Below are 26,312 nucleotides of genomic sequence, written 5' to 3' on the forward strand. Positions count from 1 at the left end.
CTTCCCGACTCTGCGTCCGCGTTCCTGACCACTTACTTACCGGCACGTCCACTCGCGTTGGCAGTCTGCTGAGAAAGAGGACGATCGTTGCTGATGGCTGCTTCTCATCGATGCATGTCGGTAGCCGAGAGCCCGGTGTTTGTCGTGCCCGAAAAGGTCGAGTAGTGTTCGGGTTTTATAGCAAACGAATAATGCTCTGTCCAAGTGGTATCGCTACCACACAGACACCAAATGAACAATAGTGATAAATTTAGTTGATTAATAATTAGAATAATTACAAAAATCACCAAAAAACTCAAATTTTGAGTTATTTTACTAGTAAAAAGTCATGTAGTACACTTAACTAAAAGATATCTGTACATACATCGAAAGGAAATTTTCTCAGCTTTCCAATAAAGCCCTGATAATAGCGATATAAAGCATATTTTTTAGATTAGTCTTTTAAGAACTTGCAAGTCAATTACAGGAAAAGTTTAGAAGTTTACTTTTTGAGTTAGAGGTGTTTTAAGATAAACAAGTTTTTTACACAAAAAGTTCAATAACTCTGTAACGGTTGAGATTTGATGGTATGTGTAGAACGATTTTTTGCTCCAAATATGACAGTAAATCACTCGTGGAGAGATTCTTACTCATGAACCAAACACCTTGTATATAAAAGTCAAAGTTTGTACGTATATGATTTATAGACTCCCAAACGGCTTAACCGATTTCCGAAAAAAAATGTATACGCAGTAGATATTTGTTATGGGGCGTGTTTGTGTGATATTTATTGGGGATTATCTGCTTGCCAGATGGCGCTTTGGAATAAATTGTGTTTTCCTCCTCTTTCGTTGAAAATCGCAGCAACGCGCGATGGGTATTAGCTAGTAACATATAAATATCGTAACCGATGGTTACACTTTCTTCCACAATTTTTGGTATTTTTCTTTGGTTGTTGCCTGCTGTTGCCATTTAGACTCAACACAAGCTCCGGACCATTCTGTGAGTTTGGCTATTTCGGTGCAATGTAGACACTATTTGCTTCTAAACATGCAAACTATCAACGTGGTGAGAATGTGCCAAATCTAGCCAGAACAGAAAGAGTATACAGTTAACTTTCTCTATGTCGATATTCTCTATCTCGATATCTCTCTCTATCTCGATTATTCCGAAGTCCCTTCAGATTGCTTGTGAAAAATCCTCCGTATCTCGATATTTTCTCTTTCTCGATATCTCCCTATCTCGATGTACCTAGCTTGAAATTTGCCTGTAATTTTCTCACTCTATGTCGATGTGATTTTTTTTTTCTGCCTGGACATCACAAAGTAGATATATAATAGAATGAAAATTGATGATTGGGGCGTTTAGTCCATTAACTATCTGCCTGATTGTGTATTGATATATGATAAGTAGAGGTAGAGTTAACAGATTCCTATCTGAACCTAATAATATATTTTCTAAAAGGGGACACAGATATTGCACAAAACCCGGGTTTGGCATATTAATCTTGATCTATTGTAGCTTCACCGCAAAAACTTGCAATTCTTACGCATGAGGATTACCGTGGTTTTTAGAAAATATCACGCACTGAATATTTAATACAAGTTTGTTGAAAACAGTTTGTAGCACGCTTCAAAAATTAATATTCATTTGCTCGATTTTGTGGTAGATGGGAAGAGAGTAGTTACTGAAATATATTTAATCTCCAGAAGGGCGAATGATTTCCTTGCAGAAACAATTCGCATCCAGAAATCTGAAAAAATGGAGTTTGAAGAAATATTGCCCGTATAGGATAATCAGCTTATTTTCACCATGTTTCTATGATCACCCACCCTACCTGTTTGAAGCTCTTGGTTAGAGTAGCGTCTACAATCTTTTTTTAACGCACTACAGTACTAAAATGGAATTTCCATGGTCAAAACAATTTTGACTCCAATGTTGCACAATTATTGGCTGTGCCAGCGTATGCATAAAAATGCGGGACAAATGTTTCCTCCAGAGGCACATTTTACGCCGTCTTCTATTATTACCACCTAAGAAGAGCATCTATCTTCGTTTCCCGGCATGCAGTATGATGTCCTGAAGGTAAAGATGTCCCAAAAAATACCATTCTGTTCTATATCTCGATCTCTCTCTATGTCGATGGTCCCTTCAATATCGACACAGTGAGAGTTAACTGTATTATGACGGCATTAAAATCGTTTCTGTAAACAATCTTCCTGGTATATATTCTAGGGTACCTTCCTGTTGGTACAAAGTTTTTACTGGTTCATACTCTGTTGTAGACGACTTGCCAAATATTTTTTGGGAAACTTAGACTTCTCTATCGTTCTTCCCGGTGGCATCAAAATAACTATGCTACACTAGAAGGTTTTTATATGGGGCAAACATGGTTGGGTATGTTTTCGTATTTCACGGAGCAAAATCGCGATTTTTTATTTGATTTTCATCAATATTGAATTCTAAAAACCCAAATAAATCAATATTTGTTTACTTATTCTTAGACTGGTTACAGTTATGGATTCGGCTTTATTAACTTTCTCACCGAGGATGCAGCACAACGGGCTATTAGATGCTTTAATGGATATACGGTGCGGAACAAGCGCATCAAGGTTTCACATGCAAGACCACAAAGCGAAGAAATCAAGGAAACAAATCTCTATATCACAAATCTTCCACGAACGATAACTGATGAGCAGTTGGATATTATTTTCGGCAAATACGGCACGATAGTGCAAAAAAACATTCTTAGGGATAAACTAACTGGTTATCCGAGAGGTGTTGCATTCGTTCGGTAAGTAACTACCAAATTAAAACGTTGCGTATCCATATATTGAAATTTTTAAGGTACAATAAGCGGGAAGAAGCACAGGAAGCGATATCAGCCCTAAATAATGTAATACCACAAGGTGGCACACAACCACTAAATGTCCGAGTGGCAGAGGATCATGGGCGAGCTAAGGCTGCTCTCTACGTTCCTTCGTATAATTCAATCGTACACAACAATCGAGGTAGAGTGCGAATGCGAGAAAATCCATATTAAATTGATAATGAATCAATAGTACGCTCTTTATTCATTATCAATGCTGACAAGAAAAAAACATATTTTTAATGTAGATTTAGTTTCATTCAAGATTAAGTTGATTTGCGTTTAGCTTGTGTTCCGAGAACAAGCCTTAGCCTGTTTAGTTTTCAAGCTTACTTCATAGTTGTATTTGTCATAAATCAAAGGCAGCTATTAGATTGGATTTTTATGTTTAACGTATAGTTTAAGCAGCCTGACAGATAAAAACAAAATGAAATTTTACGTTATCCTTTAAAATATTAATAAAGAGAATTATTATGAATTCACCACATTTGATGCATGGTATGAATTTTCTTTTTAATCATTGCTTTATCCTTTTAAAACATGTCAATCATTTCACGAAGCTGTACAAAGCTTTTCAAAAGAATACAAGTACTTTAAAATGGCAATATATGTTTGGTTTGGTCGCAGGGAAACAGGATTTTTTGTGAAGAATCGATTTCGTTTATTTGGCACGGCTCGATGCGCGATAACTTAATGGAGCCGAGCGTCTTAAATTTTTTTACACATGCAATTTGTGTCCATCGCATTCTTCGCACGAAATTTACCAGCGCGTGCGGAAATTTTCTTAGAGGCTTTTGCAGATAACACCTGAGGATAATTCGGCCCCCTTCATTGACTGTCGCTTTCGTCCATGCAATCATCACTGACTTTTTCCTTCCTGTCTTCTCGTTGGTGGTGCTGGTTGTTGGCGGTTGTTATTAATGTGCTGGATGATGGCGTCACGGAGTTAGCTTTTACAGGTGGTTTATCACGTGTTGCTGATTTAACAATAGTTTATGCTGAAGTTTCGGTATTTGTTTTGTTTCCCTAGTATGCTGACAGTCTATAGTGATGACACGTGGGAAACTGATTGTTATAAGTACACAGCGTGATCTGAGAATATACAGATCCAGTATAACAGATCCAGGGTAACAAATTAAAGGATGATAACACCTAGGAAAAAGTACTTTCATTTAACCTCCTAGACTTCACCCTATTACGACATACATTTTTTAATAGCAGCATTGGGTGTTTCCGGCAACAGATCAAGCAGTTTTACTTCGACTTACAATCTTCGAAGTACACGGCGATAATCTAACAAAAGTGTTTCATGTTGTTGCGTGAAATAAAGGTTTCTACTACACACATAATTTTATTTATGCATCGATAGTATACTTTGGGATCATGCATTAATGTCGTACCATTTTTTGACTAATTTTTAACACCCCCCTCCCCCCATCCTGGCATTTCGTCACAAACCTCTAAATACCCCTTGTGAATTACGTAGTTTGACGGTAACCCCCCCCCCCCCTTTCTCCGTAAAAAAATTTAAAAAATAAAAAAACTATGTTAGTTATTCCCCTTTAACAAAGCTACGTAGCCTGACATGACCCCCTACCCCCCTTTCGTCACATATCATCACAAAATGCAAAACTACCCCCTCCCCCATATAATGCTACATCATTTCTGGATGATCCCTTTTCTTTCTGCCTCTCGTTTCTTCTGCTGTAAATTTTATGCATTGGGTATATTCGGTCTATCAACTCATTGAATGCTTATTATAAGTATATGCTAGAAAATGCATAAAAATCGCAGCAGAATAAAAGAGACTGAAATAGTAAGTATGTTAACTATGCATTTCTCAGTGTACGCCGAACCTAACGAATCCTACCAGTACATGTTAAAGCTGAATCGTATGATCCGTTCGTGTATGGGATAGATAATTTTTAGGAATTCTCCGATTTACATTCCAAGAGTTAGCAATGATTAGAATAGGAGTTATCAAATCAAGATCTGAATGAAAATCTCGAGTAGTGTTAGGGCATCGTTGTTAGTGGGCTTTCATTTATTGTTTTATACCTTTTATTTATTTTTTATTTCGATTATAGAGGTTTTAACCTTAAGGTCATTCGCCTCTTCGGGTTAGAAAAATCTCTTATGAAAAATTTCTAACCCTATGTGCGGGGTCGGGACTCGAACCCAGGTGCGCTGCGTACAAGGCAATCGATTTACCAATTACGCTACGCCCACCCCGACTATACCTTTTATTGTTTTATATACATTAACAATCGATTTACCCATTTCAGACCTAGGAGACGCAAAAAAAGATTAGATTAGATTAAACAAAGGGAGATTTTCCATAGGACTAGACCAGTGGTTCTCAACCTTTTTCGTCCCATGTACCCCTTTCCGAATATTGATTCCAATGATGTACCGCTTTCTAAAAATTGTTTACCGTCATTACCCTGTCAGAAAAAAAAGATTTTAAATTGGATGAATACTGTAATTTTAAAATCAGAAACCTGTTCCTGATCACTATGAGTTCCGTTTATTAACTGATAAGAAAAATGAATGGAAGTATGTATAAAAACAGCGAAACAAAAAAAAACAGCGGATTATAATGAGAATGATCTTAGAAACTACTATTTAGAAGAATGGGATAAAATTTAAGTTGAATACACACAAAAACTAGTGGTCAGCATTCCATCATGATTGAAAACTGTAATTACAAACAAAAGCTATCACAATGAATATTTATTATAGAAATTTCAATTGATTTTTGAAAAAATATGTATACTGTACGAATATGAGATTGCGTGTATATTTGACTATCTTTTGATTTATGATTATTCTTGAAAAAATGAGCATTTGTAGTACAAAGATAATTATTGTATCTTCCCTATGCTGTCAAGTAAACTATTTCTACATAAATTAAATGTCTCGTAATCTTATTTTTTACTTGTAAAATGCATATAAGCATTCTGCATAGCGGTGTACGAAAATGAGATTGTGTCACTGTACTTGAGCCGTAGAAAAGTCTATTGGCATTACTGAGTGATGAGCCTGAGTTACGAATGAGTTTTCTGTGCTGTGGTTCTTTTGGTGCTTTTCAGCCGAATATTATTAGTTGGGATTCCAATCTCTGATTGCGAATCATTATAAAGTTATACGAGTTATACGGAATGCATCGAGTTCAGTGGTTTTACTGAGACATTATTTGGTAATTCGAGTAAATAAAATCACCCCTGACGCCTCTTCGCGCCAGTTGACACATCACGCTTCCATTTACCCAGCCACTCAATCGGATGAACAGAAACAATCAGCACTCACTTATATCAGCTTCAAAGATGGGGAAAAAACATTGGATTTGCCACGATCGTCCAGTTGCGAAAACAAAACCAATAAACGGTCTCGAGATGATCTAGACAGATCCAGCGAAAAAGAATCTTCGGCCGACCTATTGGAGCAGATACGGAATATGTTCAACCAGTCAAACAATAGAATCGAGGATAAAATTGACACCAACATTCGAGAATTAAAAAGGGAGATCACTACGCTTCGTGATGATATGCAGCAGTTTAAGGAGGTTTGTACCAGTGATATAAACAAGCTACGAGAATCTGTGGCAATTATCAATGCAGAAGTTAATTGCAATAAGGAGTCTGTAAACCGGATTGAGAAGTCTAGAGAACTCATATTAACCGGTGTACCGTATGATCCATCCGAAGATCTCATTGTTTACGTGCAAAAAATTGCTGCTGTAATTAAATACGATCCCGTTCCGTCTATTTTCGCTAAACGTTTATCCCGCATACCAATCGTCGCACCCGCCACAGCAGCAATTCTACTGCAATTTGCCTTCAAGGTCTGTCGAGATGAATTCTACCACCGATACCTTGCCGTTAGGAACCTTTAGCTCGTGCACCTTGGTTTCTGCACTGAAAACGTGCGATCAAGTTGATGAAAAATGGGAAGCTGTACAGAGTCTTCACGAAGGATGGAATTGTGTTTGTCAAGCTGAATGAAAACACTCCAGCATAACCGATGACGACTTTGGAGCAAATTGGCACTGCCATCGCAGAATTACTACCCTACCCTTAAAGTATTCATTTCCTGCCTTCAAAATCCGTGCCTCCTCTCCCAAGACTTCCCATGATTATTCCCCTCCTAAAAGTATTACATCTTAACCTTATAAGATATTCTGTTTATCCTTCACAAATTTTCCGAGAATCCATTCCCAAATTTTCCCTTGTCTTATTCCCTCCTAAAAGTTACTGGTTTGCTGATCGTTTTATTGCACACATTTGATGGAGGACGTTATACTGCTGTTACCGTTGCTGTTGTTGTTGCTGGACAATCGCTGCTGCTGTTCGGCTGATCATCATTTGAACCACACAGATAAGTGTCAGAGAAAAAAGTATATACATTTATAGAATTTGTATCGATTGTTAGCTTACTCACTTTTGATTGATATTCCCTCGATATTGTACCTTCTCATATTTTCTCTTTTGTGTACGTCAGTAGTAATATATTAAAATGTTAGCTGATTCCGTGAATGGTAGTGCTCGTGATGTTGAAGGTTTTGCCCATATTCCTCGTGCTGTTATGAATGTAGCTTTGCGCTCAGACTGTTTGAACATTTGTCATATGAACATACAAAGTATTTGTGCTCGTCAGTTGAGTAAGTTCAATGAATTCAAACTATGTTTTGAAAATAGCAAAATCGATTTGATTTGTCTTACTGAAACATGGCTAAGCGAAACGATCTCTGAGGACCTATTAGCTCTTTCCGATTATAATTCATTCAGGAAAGACCGCATTTATGGTCGAGGAGGAGGTGTATGCCTATATTTCAAAAAAAAAAAAATTAATTTGGGAAATCATTTCTTCGTCGGAACGATCAGAAGATATCGGAAACTCTGATCGATTGAAGCATATGTTTGTTGAGGTGCGAACGCATAGCGATAAATTTTTATTAGGCATGATTTATAATCCTCCTCGGTCGGATTGCTCGGATGCTATCTTTGAAAAATTATCTGAACTGTCCCTGCTTTATCGTAACGTTATTCTTGTTGGTGATTTTAATACTGATCTTAAGAAATCTTGCCCTAAAACTCGTAGATTTGAAAACGTTATTGGCAGTTTCGGCTTTGAATGCGTGAATGAAGAACCTACTCATTTTTACCCCGGAGGAAGTTCACTGATCGATTTACTCTTAACAAACAACAATAATTTTATACTGAAATTTAATCAAGTAGCAGCTCCTGGTTTTTCGAAGCACGATATGACATTTGCTTCCGTGGATATTCCACGTTCACCTCAAGTCGAACATCGTTTTTATAGAAGTTATGCGCGAATTGATTCCGTATCCCTTGTCAATGAAATAAATTCAATAAACTGGTCTTTGCTGTACGACATTAATGATGTTAACTTAGCTCTAGATTTTTTGAATTTACGCTTGAAGGAGCTTTATGAAGCTTTTGTACCCCTCCGCCCATGCATTCCAAGTCGCAAGAATCCGTGGTTCAACAATAATATTTTATCGGCTATGATTGATAGAGATGTTGCCTATCGCCTATGGATAAGCAGCAGAAGTCAAGACAACCACGCTCAGTACAAGCGTCTTCGAAACCATGTACCCATCTGATCAACGTAGCTAAATTAACAATTCAGCAGTAATTTTACATGTGACCCGCGCTCTCCTCCACCAGCATTTTCAAATCCGAATGGTTTTAAATTCGTACCTATTCATGAAAACGAAATCATATTAGCCATAGATGCTATAAAATCGAATGCAGTAGGTCTGGACGTCATTAAATGGATTCTACATTGTATCATTCAGCCAGTTACTTTCGTATTTAATTTGATTGTGCGTACGTCAATGTTTCCACGTGCGTGGAAAGCAACTAAAGTGATACCAATTACAAAAAATGCTAGAAGTACCAATTTGAACAATTTGCGACCGATTAGTATTTTATCGGCATTGTCTAAGGCATTTGAAAAGATTATAAAAGCTCAAATTCAAGCTTTTATATCTGAATTCAATCTCCTGCATCCTGTTCAATCAGGTTTCAGAGAAAGTCACAGTACAACCTCTGCTCTTTTAAAAGTGCACATTTCCAAAAGGATTGATGAAAAGGGTTTAGCTTTTCTATTGTTAATAGATTTCTCTAAGGCTTTTGATAGAGTGTCGCATTCGAAATTGCTGAAAAAAGTGTCAACCAATTTTCACTTTGCTAATACTGCAACATCGTTGATTAAATCATACCTTTCATGTCGTTCGCAAGTAGTCTTCGTTAACGAAATGTACTCTCAACCAGTAAAAATTACGTTAGGAGTCCCCCAAGGCTCTATTCTGGGCCCGCTATTGTTTTCATTCTTTATTAACGACCTTCCATCTACTTTAAAATATTGTAAAATACATATGTTCGCCGATGATGTGCAGCTGTATTTGTGCTCTACTGAATTATCTGTTTCGGAAATGGCGGATTTAATCAATGCTGACCTATCACGTACATATGCATGGTCTGAACGTAATCTTCTTCGTATTAATACATCCAAATCGAAAGCCATGTTTATAACAAGGTCCCACCGTCCCAATATTTTACCAAGTATTATACTGGGTACTGAGGAGATCGATTTTGTTGGACATTTTATGAATCTTGGGGTCAAGTTCCAAGATGATTTCGGATGGAATGGTCATGTAAATATCCAGTGTAGTAAAATTTATAATGGGCTACGGCATCTTCGTTTAACTTCGGGCATGTTATCAATCGAAACCAAACGAAAACTCTTCAAGTCGCTACTTTACCCACATTTTCTAGATGGAGCTGAACTTCTCCTAAATGCCTCAACTATAGCTCTGAATAGACTGAAAGTTGCCCTGAATTGCTGTGTGCGATGGGTGTTCAATTTATCTCGGTTTTCAAGGGTGACCCACCTCCAGAGTGAACTGATCGGTTGTCCTTTCACCGAATTTTTCAAAGTGTGAGCATGTATTACCTATTCTATTTAAAATAGTTAGCACCGCCAAACCATCTTATCTGTTCAACAAAATTCAATTTTCTAATAGCAGTCGCACAAGAAATCTAACTCTACCTCAATAACGCACTTACCATTATGGAGACACCTTCTTCATTCGAGCCGTTGTTCATTGGAATCAACTACCTGTCGGTATAAAAAGTATTCGATCTTTACATATTTTCCGTAGAGAATGTATGGACTGGTTTAACAGAGGGAATTAGAATTTATATGGTAAAATTATAAGTCACACAGTACTACCAAATTGAATTTAAACCGATTGTGGAAATTAAAAAGGATTCATCCTTACTTCACAAGTATATGATACAAATAAATAAATAAATAAAATTACCTCACTGAGAGGTTGTGAAATGGATAAAAAGTACCCATTGTTGGAAACAAAAAAGTACCCATTTTTGACAGCTCGAATAACTTCCGTAAATGGGCAATTTGAATTCATAATATGGGTAAAGTTTTTTTGCAGTATGCAGATGATATCTGACGTTTCATACTATGTTGCGTTTCGGCTTCGCCTCATCAGAAACCGACACTAACACATTGTCGGAATGGATTAGCGCCGGCTTGACGCAAATCCCTTAAAACTAAAACACACTATGTGTTTCAATCAAACGACTGATCAAACGTGATGTCCCGTTCGAGCAGAAGTTCTGTTTATGCCGATGAGACACAAGTGAAGCCGAAACTTGTCTTGGCTTAGCAGGCCTATGCGAAAGCACTATGCTATATTTCACCCTAAGGAGGAAAATTTGGTAAAAACCAAAATTTCTCACTAGGGTGAAAATTTGTTGGTAAAAACCAGTCTTTGTACAGGAGGGCACAAATCCTTATTTCATACTATGTTTCATATCTGACGTTTGTTATTTTCAGTTAAGGTTGAACGGAGAATGTGGCAAAAATCGAAAATGTACCAATATTCTATATCTCGCCTTTTTGTGGTGCCTAACGACTTACCTTTCAATATAGGGGCCCCTTTTCAAAATTTCTGAAGAAAAATTATGTAAGGTTTTGAACGCTTATATCTTTTGTTGTGCTGAATGGATTTAATCAATTTCTTCGGCATTTGGTCGAAATTATTTGTACCAATGTTGTATTAAATTTTGGAATATGTAGGACATTCATTATCAACGAAAAATAGTGTTTTAAAAAATCTTTCAAAAACGCCTCGGAAAAGTGAAAATTTTCAGCCCATCCCGCACAGAGCCGTCAATATGGTGCACCAACCGAACAATAAAATAATGAAAAGTTTATATATAGGCCCACTACATGTTTGTTCCTATGATTATTCGTATTGGGTTGCTTGATGAGAGCAGGGGGGAGGTGGGGGAAAGCCGGCATATTAGTTTTGGCTATGCCATTAGAAGCCGGACGGAAAGGAAAGGCTCATGATAGCACGAGAACGAGCGAGAAAGCGATAGAAGTGCATATTAGCGAAAGCGTTACGTACATTTTGAACCTTAATAACTTTTCTTCTACTAAACGGATTGCCAATCTTGTTTCATAAATCGGAAGGAAAACGTTCAACGCTTCTATCGCTTTCTCGCTCGTTCTCGTGCGAGAACACGTCTGGCTTTGAGAAAAGCTGCGACACCCCTATTTATAGGTATTATCTTTAATGTTGATTCTCATTTAAAGTAGTTTTTGAACTATTTTAACAAATTTTATATAGCAAACAACGTATCGGTAGCAAGCGTTGAACGTTTTCCTTCCGATTTATGAAACAAGATTGGCAATCCGTTTAGTATAAGAAAAGTTATTAAGGTTCAAAATGTACGTAACGCTTTCGCTAATATGCATTTCTATCGCTTTCTCGCTCGTTCTCGTGCGATTATGAGCCTTTCCTTTCCGTCCGGCTTCTGATGGCATAACCAAAACTAATATGCATAACAGACGTGCGTGGTCGTGAGAAGCTGCATCGGACGATCAATCAAATCGGCTACCACCGGAGAGAAGAAAAACGTTGGTGGAGGTGGTGGCGGTGAGAAGGCCAAAAAGCCAAAGGCTAAGAAACGCAGTCACTGAAAAGGCGGTAGCAACTGCTACTAAAAATGCCACCAAAACATCGAAGGCTGCAGCGAACAAGCCGAAGACCCCAAAGCCAAAGAAGGCCGCCAAACCTGCCAAGAAAGCTGCTCGAAGAAGATAAGTAAATTCACGCGATGGATTTGTGTCATAGTTATATGCAAACCGTCCTTAGGATGAATATATAATGGAAAAAGAATTTTATTAGGAAGTTCCTTTTATAATTTTTTGTATAATTAAAAATAATTATATAAGAAATTTTTTTCTAATCCACAAACCCGAAGATTTATGCGAATCCTTCCAGGAAAATCAGTGAATGTGGCAACTCTGCCACTAAGCGAAAGCTACACCAAAACGAATGATGAAAATATTTTCATTTATCGCACAAAAGGATGGCCTTCCATCTGCAACGAAAAGTTAATAAATAGGAACGCCTTGATGCAAAGCGTACTCATTCGGTGTGAGCTGCGAAAGGGGAATGTTCATATGTATGTACGCAGTAGAAACAAATCGTCGACAAGGTTTGAGTCGTTTCAAATGATTCTCGTCTTGTATCACCATAGTTATCTAAAAACCGTCCTTATTAGGAAGAATGCAAAATGGAAAAAAGAATTTAATTAGAACGTTTCTTTTATTCACTAGTATTAAGTTTGCGCTTGTTAATTCTGTATTTTTACCAGTGAATTATAAGAAAATGTTTTTCTAATATACAAACCTGAAGATTTATGCAAATCCTTCCAAGAAAATCAGTGAATGTGGCAACTCTGTCACTAAGCGAAAGCTACACCAAAACGAATGATGAAAATATTTTCATTTATCGCACAAAAGGATGGCCACAGACAAACAGACGTAACAGCTCGAAGAAAATTCTAAAAAAAAACGTTTTTAATCCACCTAACAGTGTGATGAGACATTTCTTATAACTCTTATCACTCTCTTCGGATATTATATCGTTTGAGAACATTTAGAACTTGATGCTTCGCGATGTGCTTGATAACACATACTACATGGGATAGTGGCAGGACTCAGAGAATCGCTCAAATCAGTATAGGACAACATCAGTGCTAGAAATCTCAAACCAAATCAATGGGGAAGCAAAAAAAATGGCCCATAAAATAGACATACCAGCGAATTATTGTTAATGCTCTGTTAATAAAATATCTAAATCGTGGTGGGAAAACTGAATTTTCCTAAAGGGGTTATATATTGTACTCAGCCAAAAAAATCGAATTTTTTTTTGAATCGATTTGACGTTTATACTTTACTCAAATTTCCAACGCGACTGAGAATTAAGAAATCAACAGTGAATATTTCCAGACTTGGTTTTATTTCCTATTTAAGAACTATTGTGTTTTTTTAACATCCTAGATTGCATGATTCAGTGATCGAAACCCAAAACTTCATAAAGTATTTGAAATTATTAAATTAAAATTTGTTTTTACTATTGAAATTGACAAAATGATAGTATCGCCCCTTTGGCGAATGTTTACTTTTTCGGTCCCGTTTATCAGCATTGAAGTATCGCCCTTACGTTTTTTTACAATAACTACCGTTCTTCACCACCGATTTCGTCCGTGTTTTTTCAATAGCGATCATTGTTACTATTTACAGCTGGTATCAGCTTGATAATCCTAAAAAAATACGAAAATATCTGTTTCGCCTCTAAACTGCTAGCAAAAAAAGTATCGCCCTGTTTGTTTGCATGGAGCGTGGAGGGCGAAACTTTAAATTACGAAAATACAGTTTCGCCCGTTGTATTTTTTGCTGTAGTTTAAGAAAGCAATATCGTAGAATCCAAATTTTTAGGTTAATTTGTTGCGTTTCAAAGCCATCATTCGCATGTATGAAAAAAGCCTTATGTGTACATTTGTAATATCGCCCTTTTCACAAAAAAGCGTTGAAATGAAATCGCAGCTCCTGATATCACACTATCTCTGAAGTGCATGCGTGCATAGTTTCAAATTTTACTTCGACATCGACTTTTTCTAAAGGTGACTTCTAGGCTAAAGGTGACTTGACTTATTATCGCTAATCCTAATGCCAAAGAACAAATAAAAACCTCACGAAAACGAACAGTTTGGGAAAATCATCATCATTACTGGAATTTTCATTTTTACGAATCTTTTCGATAATCTTCCGTCACTTGCGTTAATGCACTGGGTGCACAGTGCTCTGGAAATCTAGCGAAATCGTCTTAGGGCACCAGCGGGTCTATCTGCGCGGCGAGTTAAATCTGTAAAGAATACTAAAAATTAATTTCTATTCCATAATTTTCACTTCAGCAATTCGAGAGATCGTGCTCACCGCAAGCCATGAAAAATAGACTACGTTGTGAAGCGATGGTCACTATTTATTAAAAAATCACGGTCAAATAAAAAATAAAACTAGTAAAAAATTTCAAATAGTTTATAATTTTCACAAACTTATTAGGAAAAAATGTTTAATAAGCTTTCGTAATATTGTGTAGGAAAAAAGCTGAAAATTTCAGTATTTTCTCTATCTGAAACATATAAACCCTTAAGTATACCAATTAATTGGTATACGAATTGGAATAGGTTCGCCAAATTTTGGAACAAATCTATAAAATAACCCCTCGAAAACTACCTAAAAAATGTTGTAGTTCGATGCAATAAAAAATCCCCAAAAATGAAATGTACCTATTAATGTGAAACACAGTGAATAATACATACAATAAAGACCCATTTTTATCAGTCTCATGATGTGTTTTAAGCTGACAAAATGAGGACATTGACTAAATCGGGCAATTTTTTTCTTTATAATAAACTGAAGCTGTTAAAATATTCTTCCCGTCCCTTGATGTAGTCCGATAACTATTTCTGATTATGATGAACTTTTCATTTTTGCATATATCCATCTTCATGATAAGGAAAACATGCTCAAGAAAGGATTTACTCGAATTCAGTCTTGTTCGTCTACTAGAGTCCATCAAACATATGTTCATATTTGGCTGATAAAATCGGGGTTTCAATGTATTATAATAGATATTCAGCATTCGAAGAAGTTTCTTGTGAACGAGTGCAGAACAACTTTGTTTCTACTTACTTGAAGTCAGCGGCGTAGCCTGAAATTCGGTTTGGTGGGGGTTTGGTGAAAATCAATCATACTGTCCAAACGGCATAATTCCGAAACCGTAATTTTTTAAGTTTTAAAATTATGCAGAATTAATTTCTCAGAAAATAGTAACAGAGTTCGTGTTTTTAGCGAATTTGTTGAGACTTTATTGTAGTCATGAATATTAACCTGAGAAAATTCACCATAAATACTTCTTGGACGATATACCGTGAAAATTATTTTATCAAATGATGCGCTGTTTAACGTTTGTAAAACTCATCGAAGATACTAAGCCTCCGAAATTGGCGGTGTCAAAACGATGCTGTCTTGACCTTAAATTACTGTTTTTAAACATTTGACCTATACATATAATTGGCCATACAACAAAAATCAAATGCTCATCAAAATCGATCAGAACCTGCTAGAATCGAATGGAAATCGTCATTTTTCATAAATTTCTCTCTACATTCGGAAAGTGTTATCCTCCTTATTAATCATATTACGTTTTCGTCTCAACTCGACGCATTCCCAAAATAAAAACCTGTTTTAATCCACCTAGTGGTGCAATTGTGCTTGTCTCCATGGCTGGTTATGTTCAATACAATGGTGGAAATGAATATTACATGTTCAGTACGATTTGCACATACATACAATGGATCGACAGCCACGATCTTGAGATACTATGTGATACTGAAATATCGCTTGAAACCAGCGGCGGATCATGGAGAAAGATCCGGGAGGTCCAGGTCCCGCCGAAAATTTTCAACTTGTTAAGAAATTTTAAACTAGTTTTAGTTTTAAAGTAGCAACCCCTCACTACATACTCCCTCCGGGCCGGTATGATTGACGATTTTTAGAGTGATTGCATAACCTTTCTATATGAGAAAGGCAAAAATGTACCAAAGTCCAAAAAAATCAATTTTTGTCAAACATTATTTTTCTCGAGTTTACATCAAATCGCAATGTTTCATGCATTATAAAGTCATTTGGTATCAAAAATACAAATTTGATTTTGAAAATTTTTCATTTCAGTTTATATGGGAATTTGCTGTGTGATTGCATTCTTCAACTCGTAACTCGGGAACCGGAAGTCCAATCAATAAAAAATTCAATTGCAGCCGATGGGAAGGTTGTACCTTTCATTTGAGACTAACTTTGTGCAAATCGGTGCAGCCATCTCTGATTAACAGAGGTCACATTTTTTTCCACATACACACATACACACACAGACATTTTCCAATCTCGACGAATTGAGTCGATTGGCATACGACACTCGGCCCTCCCGGTCGGGATTAGATTGACGAATTTTAGAGTGATTGAGAAAGGCAAAAACATTTTTAGCAAATGTTGAAAGTTATGCATTTTTTTTTTGGTGAGCAGTTCTATGTTTCATAGACATTAAATCAATTTTAACTTCGCTTCCTATTAAATAAAGACCCTTATTACAGTACATCTCTACAAAAATGAGCTCAATTTGAAAATAAATCTGAGGATTATGGTTGATTACAGAACTCTGGAATTTTCTATTGGAATGTTTTCAGGCAGGATTTTGATATTGATGCTATTAGACAACTGTGAAATCAAGACCAATAGATCAGTTACATATCAGGACCCCATTCCGACAATTTATCAAAAGTCCTCATGATGTTCACAACAACAGGTTATCAATGTACGGATCAGATAATTAGTATTGTAATATTGAATTAAATCAGTCAGCATCAATAAATTTTCAACTTCAATCCAATTTTTTTTGTATGGTGGGGGGGGGGAGGTTGCATGGTGTTAAACCCCAAAACCTTCTCTTGGCTACGCCGTTGCTTGGAGTTATTTATTTCGCTTTCATTGTCCGATATGTTTCAGATCGATCCGATGGTTATAAGTTAGAAAAATTGCAGTCAAAAGGTTCGTACAAATGAACATTTTTGCACTGATAAGTTATCAAGTTTCTTCTAGACAACTTGGAAGTGTTCGGTGATTATTTCTAGCGGTTGTAGAGAGAAAAATGAAATACAAAATTCGTTTTATCGAAATAATGTTTGGCTTATTTAAATGGATTATTACTATATTGAACAATAAATAGGCGACAAAGAGTAACCCACAAACAACAAGCCATAACTTTTAAAGTACTCAAAATAGATATTTGAAGTCTTCAGTAAAGTTATTCACAAAAGTAAGAGCTACAAATTTTCTGAAGACATCTTCACTCACTCCACGAAAATTTGTGAAAATATCTCACTCATAGGGGGATTAATCAGCAAAAGCACAATACCAAAAGAAAGGGCATATTGCCTCCATTATATTCTCCGAAGATACTATTGACCTAAAATAAGCCGTTTTGGCGTTAATAATAGATTACATGTTTTTGGTCATATTTCTGGCAATGGGAAATGATATAAATCTTTCGTCCGCATTTAATGTTTTATATCTCGTTTGATAATAGTCCGATTTCAACAATCTATAGCTTGTTCGAGAGGTATTCGTTAAAGCTGTCTAAAAACATATAAATTGTTAATCTATATTATCAATTTCGGCAGATAATTCAAAAAAACTGCAAAAAGCGCAATTTTTGCGCATTCAAGCATTCATATCTTGGAAACTAAACATTAGAATCAAAAACAAATTAATACTGTTCATACTGTTTTTTAGTTCTTTCATTTAAAATTGGTTTGGATAAGATCGGTTCAGCCATTGCTGAGAAACACGAATGAGAATTTGTCCGTTACATACACACACAGACACACACACAGACATTGTCCCAAATCGTTGAGCTGAGTCGATTGGTATATAAGACTCGGCCCTCCGGGCCTCGGAAAAAATCTTGAAAGTTTGACCGAATTCTATACATTTCTTTTATAAGAAATGTAAAATCATCGCCCACATTATACTAGCGACATCTGTTGAACACATTGCACAAAATGTGATTCTGGCAACCATGGGAAATAATATTTTTCAACCGAAGTCCTGGCAACAATGCCCACATCGCTTGTCAACTGCAAGATAGTAGATGAAAGGTAGGAGCATTGTTGCAGTTGTTAAATTTGAAGAGCGAAAGAGAAAAATCGCCTATGTCACGTACTTAATTTCCATAGCATAATAATTACAGTTAACAAATTTAAAGAATGCAGAGCTACGCCTGCATTTTTTAAATCCAACTCAACCACGGTTACGGGAAATTAGGCAACACCAACATTGTTTTTCTTTTCGTGTGAAGAAATCAATTTTTAACGTTAATTGGTCGTATGATTGATTTTTGTCTCTATCTACTTTTCTTTGCCGTCGCTCTTTTGGAATCCCGGAGACATCAGGAACTCTTTATTTTACATTTTAACGACATTCAATTAGCTAGAGATTACTGGGTAGGGAAAGTTATGAAAATTAGAGCCATAGTACTCAAGTGAGAGCAAGGATGTGAAGTAAACAAATCGGAAAACTAGAAGTGGCAGGGTCATTAGAACAGGCTTAATATCGTACGGGCTTAATCTTTGTCTTCTGTTAATTTATTTTTCAAACTGGCTTACTTTTACTATTAAAACAAGGCTATGCAGCCTATTTTTTAAAAAGTTGGCTGTGTTATCGATGTCATTGGATCAAGATCGCAGACACAACCCCTAAAATTTCCTTGCCAATATCAAGATCAATTCGCATCAACGATTTCATTTTTAGTTTTCCGTAAATGAAAACTCACTATGTAGGCTATGGGAGAATTTAATTTTATAAAATTCTAAACTGATGGTTCACCACGATGATTCAGCATATGAGTACATGACACTACTTTCCCTTTCAACGAAATCTTTGATCTTTTTCTTAAGTGCAAACTATGCTCGATGTGTTGGTCTTGTACGGAACTGCATCCTAACGCAACCTAAATATGTAGTTATTATCATTCATAATAAACCCACGACTTGATGTTTTATCGCTTGTTGGGTTGCGACTGATCATTAAATATATCTAGATTGAATATGGTCTCAGCGTATCATTAGTTTCCATAGCTCCTGCACCCCGCCAACGTTGAAATTCTCCGTAAGTTCCGGGGACCGACAAATTCGAATCTATTGCATACATCCGGGTAGTTTCGTTACACCGAACCAGTTAAATTGGCAAGATCTTAAAATGTATCTGCTCACCGATCGACATCGTGCAGGAAACTACGAGATGTTTTTGAACAATTCTTGCATTGGACACTTCAACAGGAATACATTTCACATTTCTGGACCATTGCTGTCATTTTTCTCCGATAAAACAAACGAAAATGAAGAAGAAAAGCATAAATAAATAACGTGGTGAACTTTTCTGTGGCCAGAGGTTTTGAATCGGGTCAGTCATAATTATTTTTTTCGGTAGTTTCGAGCATCTCAATTCATGACACACTGAAACAATATGTAAAGACAAATATCCGACGGAAATGTAAGGATAACAAGTTAAAATTTCATCCCCTACAATCGTCTTATTTACCCCTGGGCAGAGTTAAAAATAACCGAAGCTCTTTTTTGACGGCTGAAAATGAACTTGTTGCGACTCGCGGTGAATAGAAAATTATTTCATTCAACTATCCATTTTATTAATTCAGTTGAATATCGTACAATATATTCATTACACTAATTATCTAGGAAAATGTTTTCAAATGCCGATAAAGCATATGAAACAACAATCATCATCGCTTACATTGTGCCAGGGCCTACTTTGATGCGTTTGATTCGTTGCTGCACGGTCGCTTCGCGTAATAATCGGAGCCGAATGAAAATCTGCATGGATGAATGGGCGGTTTGTTCGTTTGACGTTTTCAGCTGCGTCACTGAATATTGAAAATGAATGCGGCTGAATATGATCAATTTTCATTCAATGAATTTGAATATTTTTTACTCTGCCCCTGGAGGTGAATTCACCCCCGGTTGAAAATCACTGGACTAGACAGACTAGAAACCCTTACATTATACTCAAATCTCTTTCATTTTCTACCTTCACTATCTAATGCATCTGAAACTCACTGGACTGGTTAACAGCCGCGACTGCTATTGAAAAAAGACGGTTGTTCTAAGCGGTACGAATGGTAAGATTAATAGGTCCTTATTTATACGAGATCTAGATGGGCGAACGTGTATCTGCTAATGTGAGGACTTCCTCGGGTGAGCTTAAGGTTGGGCAGAGAAAGGGTAAAATTCGCAAACGAAAAAAGCAGTTTTTGAAGTAGAATACTTCTAACGTTTCAATATGGGGTCCCGTTTCAAAAATTTCAGTTGAGAAATTTTCCCAGGTTTGAAATGCGAGTATCTTCCGTTCTACTGGACGAAATCGCAATATTTTTGCACTATCTGATCGGAAATTTGTGCACGTATTTCGTATTAAATTTCGGAATTACAGCGACTACTATAAATAAACCAAAACAAGGATTTTCAGAAAATCCTTCGGAAACAGCGAGGAAAACGCGCAATTTGCCAGCATATCCCACGCAGAGCCGTCAAAAAGGAGCATGTAAGCGTTTCATTACATACGGGAATGTTATATATACAGGTCACGCGAGCTTGTTTTGTATCAGTGGGTGCTCGCTTACCACACGAGTAACATGCTCGTCCGGACGGTACAATGAGCGGTATCATGTTTGCGTTCCCGTACCAAGCGTCATCGCAAGGTTCTTCGTGATAAAATCCAGGGAATCACCAAATCTGCCATTCGGCGTCTGGTTCGTCGTGGTGGTGTAAAATGCATCTCCGATTTAATCTACGAATGCTGATGGTGTGCAGGAAAATGTCATCCGAGATGCCGTGACCTATACTGAACGCGCCAAGTGCAAAATCTCAATGAATGTCGTCTATACTTTGTAGCGGCAGGGACGCACATTGTATGGTAGAACTCACTTGTATCATTATAAAAAAGGCCCTTTTCAGGGCCACCACTCATTTCAAAGAATAAGTTTGCATTTTCTGTTTCATGGACTGTTTCTCCCTGGAGAGCAATTTGGGTTAAACCTTAAATTATGATTTATTTCAGTACGCAAATTGCAAATAAAACCTGAAACAAACTGGAGTGAAGTGGAAAACATTTTTACTAGGCGCATTCAAAAAAGGTTTCAATTCTCAAACATTTTACCAAGGTGCCGTATTACATTACTCTCTTTACCCTGAGTGTTCGATAATCTCCGTATTGGAAACACAATTTCAATTTTGTTCTTTATCAAAAATATGTGGTCGACCAACGAAGGGGTGGAGCTTCGAAGAACACATATTGAGGACAACACAAAAAAGGACGAGCTTACATTGTGCTGTAGTCAGGTATAAAAACTCAGCATGCTGTTGCTCACGCTCAGTTGGTTTCCAGCATCAGCATGCAGCAGTTCGTTTGCAGCATCTCCCGCAAAATTCAAACCGCCGTCCGTTTGCTGCTGTCAGAAGAGTTGGCCAAGCACGCCGTCTTCGATGGCACCAAAACTGTTACCATATACACCAGCACCAAGTAAATTTCGAACACTGCCCAAAGAAAAGGCCCTTTTCAGGGCCATCAATTTATCGACAAAGAATGAAATTGAAGTTTTGTTATTACAAGCATCAGCTTGTCAAGAGCGTTGGATGGTAAGTGAGCCACTTGTGAACGACGGTATTGTTCACAAGCTTTCACGTAGAATGGCACAAAATCAAGTTATTTGTGATTTATAGACAGTTTAGTGTAATGATTCAATTTACAAAAATCGAACATTTTCTAACGTTTCGATATAGGTGCTCCGTTTCAAAATTTTCGGCCAGAATGCTGCCTGTTTTTTCAAACGTGAAAATCTGCTGTTGTATTGAATGAAAACCTTCGATTTTTGCGCTGATTGGAAATAGTTGTGACTAATTCTGTAGAATGTACAATTACTGAAAATAACGGATTTTGTGAAAGCAGTGGTCGGTCCGTACAATTCGATTCCAAGCGAGCCAGACTAGTTTTCGTTGGAAGGTCCACCTCTGACAATAGAAGAAAACTATTTTATTTTGAATTCAACTAAAACTTCCTTGAAAACAGCACAGCTAAAAAATTTTTGGGAAAAACGCGCAAACCTAAATTTTCCACTATAATGGAAACTGCCTGTGCCCCGCCGCACAGCATCATCAAGATTGATAGTAATTCAAGCCGGGAGGATAGGGGGAAGGAGGTTGTAAGGCAATTGAAAATTTCATTTATAATAATAATACTTTATAATTAGCTGGTCCTGAAAAGAACTTGTTGGTTTGTGGTTTATTTTGGGTCACAATTTAGGCCCGCTCGATTTTTGATAGCTGTAAATTTTTCGCAGGGTGATAGTTTCTGTTCGGTAGCGATGAGGCTTCTTAACGCCAATCGTGACTGGGGCACTCTTACACTGCCTTCATTGCCAACTGCTTGCGGGGAGCCTTTCTTCCGGTGGACTTACGAGCGGATTTTTTTGGTACAGGCCATGTAGCGAAAAATGCTGATCTGCTACTTCTCTGATGCTGGTAGTAGGACGACGGTCAAACGCTCGTTTTCGTGCCTTCATTCATAAAAGTTCAACAATATTTTCAAAGAATGTTGCAAATTGTCAACTTGATAATTCCAAAAATACTCCAAATAAACTATGAATGTGCTAAAGTCGACAAAATCGCATAGAAATTGCTTATTCCAGAGCAGAATTTACCGGTCTAAAGTGTATTCTACTTCACTCCGGTTATGTCTCTGACATTACCCACCTATCTTTTTTTTCAACACCGTATATCAGATCTTCATAAAAATCAATCAGCAGTACTGTAACAACATTCTACGTACGCTGATTGATTTTTATGAAGATCTGACATACGGTGTGAAAAAAAATTGCTTTTTTCGTTTGCGAATTTTGCGCATTCTCTGTCCAACCTTAAAAGTGGAACGAATTTCAATTCATGCCTGTTGCATTGAATGGTATGTTTCGGTTGTTTGTGTCGTCACTTATTCGTTCAGTACAGTACAGTTATTCAATTATTTTCGTTTCCAATTCAATTTCCGATGCTACATTTTTCTTCTATGCTGACTCTTGGAGGAATTATTGATAAAAAATGTATCATGCATAGATTACGCGGTTAATCAAATGTAAAAAATGATAGGTATCTTCTTCTTTCAAATTGTCCACAAACCTAGCAAACGAATGCATTAGGTGGTGAATGAACTGATATTTTCTTCGAAATGATTCGACGTGAAACTTCAGTCAGTTTAGAAGGAAATGAATAAGGTAGGCATTGAAACAGACTACTGGGTTCATTAAATTCACGCAGAAATAAGCAAGTGAGTCATATTTCGCATCGCTGCAACCTACCTATAGGTAATGCAAGTTATACTTATAAAACCTAATATATTGACCCGAACGGACTTACTTCCCCAAACTCCACTAAATTAGAAGCTTTAGTCGCTTCCGGATTTTTTTATTATGTTTTATTTTGTATATTGTTTAGTTCACATTACATTTCTCCTTTGATATATTACGTGCTCACTGCTTCGCTTCTATTAGACATACAGCGCTGCCTCTCGTTGTGTACCTCAAGTTATCTGAAACCCATTATCCAACGTGTTTTTGTTGAAAAACATTTTATTTTGTAGAAATTGTGGGCGATATTGTGTTTTCGAGCACACCAAGAAAATTTTCTAAATTTTAAAAACTTTGTGTTATTTAGGGTGATTTTGAATCTATTTCTCGAATGATTATATTTTTCGATAGTGCGTGAAAAGAGCTTTCAGTAACCGTATATATATTACATCTATCCATGAAATAAAGTTATTTTTTAAATAGTTTTTTTTTTATAAAATATGCGGTTGGGGTAAGTGACGTACGCGGGGCAAGTTGGCAGTACTATTTATAGTGCAAAAATAGTCATCAAATATTTTTGTTTTTGGAATTCACTTCAAAGTAAGAAAATCTTTTTCTTGTGTATCTCGTCAATGCAGGGGATATTTATTTTGGGCAATCGCCTGAAGAATTTCGAAACTATGCTTTTGACACATTCTTTCGTGACGTTTACAACGATTTGACGAATCTTCATTCGACAAATATGTTATAACTTTATCAAATGAACGCCTACATCAAAACTTATAACAGATTCGGAAAGTAGACAAATTTTCACGAAAGATTCAATCAACATAAACTGAATATACTAGAATTTGATCTAAATGAACTAAACTTTTATTGAAATACGTTGAAGGTTTTAATTTGTCACGGGTTGTAACGTCACGTTACATTATCGGTCATAAAACATTCCTCTTCCAGTATATTGAGTTAATGTTGATTCAATCTTCCGTGAAACTTTCCGAATGTGTAATAAGTTTTGATGTAGGCGTTCATTTGATAAAGTTATAAAATATTTGTCGAATGAAGAATTGAAGATTCGTCAAATCGTTGTAACGTCACGAAAGAATGTGTCTTTTGAATATGGAATACGCGTCAAAGTCAAAATGCCGAGGTATTGAGACTGAAATACATTGGCAATTGTCGGTAATATACAGTTTTATGAAACGTGCTGAGTGTTTTTTCAATAAAACTTTTATTTAAAAGACATTCAGCAAGGTCCATAAGGACCCTAGATGTAATTGAATCTCCATTTGATTGCTTATTTTCTGGCGTATTCACACATACGGTCAACTTACCCCGGGCCGGGGTAAGTTGGCGGGTTTTCCGCATCACACATTTTTGTCTATAAAAACGTTTTTAATCCACCTAACAGTGTGATGAGACATTTCTTATAACTCTTATCACTCTCTTCGGATATTATATCGTTTGAGAACATTTAGAACAAGATGCGTCGCGATGTTTTTGATAACACATACTACATGGGATAGTGGCAAAACTCAGAGAATCGCTCAAATCAGCATAGGACAACATCAGTGCTAGAAATCTCAAACCAAATCAATGGGAAAGCGAAAAAATGGCCCATAAAATAGACATACCAACGAATTATTGTTAATGCTCTGTTAATAAAATATCTAAATTGTGGTGGGAACACTGAATTTTCCTAAAGGGGTTATATATTGTACTGAGCCAAAAAAATCGAATTTTTTTTAATCGATTTGAAGTTTATACTTTACTCAAATTTCCAACGCGACTGAGAACTAAGAAATCAACGCTTTCTCTTGAAAAGGGCGATACTAGCAGTGATACCATTCAAAGAAAATCAACAGTGAATATTTCCAGATTTGGTTTTATTTCCTATTTAAGAACTATTGTGTTTTTACATCCTGATTACATGATTCAGTGATCGAAACCCAAAACTTCATAAAGTATTTCAAATTATTAAATAAAAATTTGCTTTTGCTATTGAAATTGACAAAATGATAGTATCGCCCCTTTGGCGATTGTTGACTTTTTCGGTCCCACCTATCAGCATTGAAGTATCGCCCTTACGTTTTTTTACAATAACTACCGTTCTGCACCACCGCTTTCGTCATTGTTTTTTCAATAGCGATCATTGTTACTATTTACAGCTGGTATCAGCTTGATAATCCTAAAAAAAATACGAAAATGACAGTTTCGCTTATAAACTGCTAGCAAAAAAAAGTATCGCCCTGTTTGTTTGCATGGAGCGTGGAGGGCGAAACTTTAAATAAACAAACAAAAATACAGTTTCGCCCGTTGTATTTTTTGCTGTAGTTTAAGAAAGCAATATCGTAGAATCAAAATTTTAGGTTAATTGGTTGCGTTTCAAAGCCCTCATTCGCATGTATGAAAAAAGCCTTATGTTTACATTTGTAAGTATCGCCATTTTCACAAAAAAGGGTTGAAATGAAATCGCAGCTCCGGATATCACGCTATCTCTGAAGTGCATGCGCGCATAGTTCCAAATTTTACTTCGACATCGACTTTTTCTAAAGGTGACTTCCCAGTAGTATCCTTGATTTGAATTATTATCGCTAATCCTAATGCCAAAGAACAAATAAAAACCTCACGAAAACGAACCGTTTGGGAAAATCATCATCATTACGGGGATTTTCATTTTCACGAAACTTTTCGATAACCTTCCGTCACTTGCGTTAACGCACTGGGTGCACAGTGCTCTGAAAATCTAGCGAAATCGTCTTAGAGCACCAGCGGGTCTAATTCAGAGCTATCTGCGCGGCGAGTTAAATCTGTAAAGAATACTAAAAATTTATTTCTATTCCATAATTTTCAGTTCAGCAATTCGAGAGATCGTGAATCAAGCCATGAAAAATAGACTACGTTGTGAAGCGATGGTCACTATTTATTAAAAAATCACGGTCAAATAAAAAATAAAACTAGTAAAAAATTTCAAATAGTTTATATTTTTCACAAACTTATTAGGAAAAATTGTTTAATAAGCATTTGTAATATTGTGTAGGAAAAAAGCTGAAAATTTCAGTATTTTCTCTATCTGAAACATATAAACCC

At 36.5% G+C, this 26,312-nt stretch overlaps 1 protein-coding gene across 8 annotated transcripts in view; it reads left to right on the forward strand.

The window, feature by feature from the left end:
* LOC131683301 (protein sex-lethal-like) overlaps positions 1 to 26,312 on the forward strand; it is an 814,973-nt gene that overhangs the window by 341,471 nt on the left and 447,190 nt on the right. For all 8 annotated transcript variants that reach the window (XR_009304490.1, XM_058965145.1, XM_058965147.1 and 5 more), the window contains 2 exons: positions 2,484 to 2,773; positions 2,827 to 2,990. Coding sequence is in view for 7 of the 8 variants with exons in the window: in XM_058965145.1 (XP_058821128.1) it covers positions 2,484 to 2,773; positions 2,827 to 2,990 (454 nt within the window). In the remaining variant the exon portion in view is untranslated. The remainder of the gene's footprint in view (positions 1 to 2,483; positions 2,774 to 2,826; positions 2,991 to 26,312) is intronic.

This window comes from Topomyia yanbarensis, chromosome 2 (genome assembly GCF_030247195.1).
Source record: "Topomyia yanbarensis strain Yona2022 chromosome 2, ASM3024719v1, whole genome shotgun sequence".
Taxonomy (NCBI): domain Eukaryota; kingdom Metazoa; phylum Arthropoda; class Insecta; order Diptera; family Culicidae; genus Topomyia; species Topomyia yanbarensis.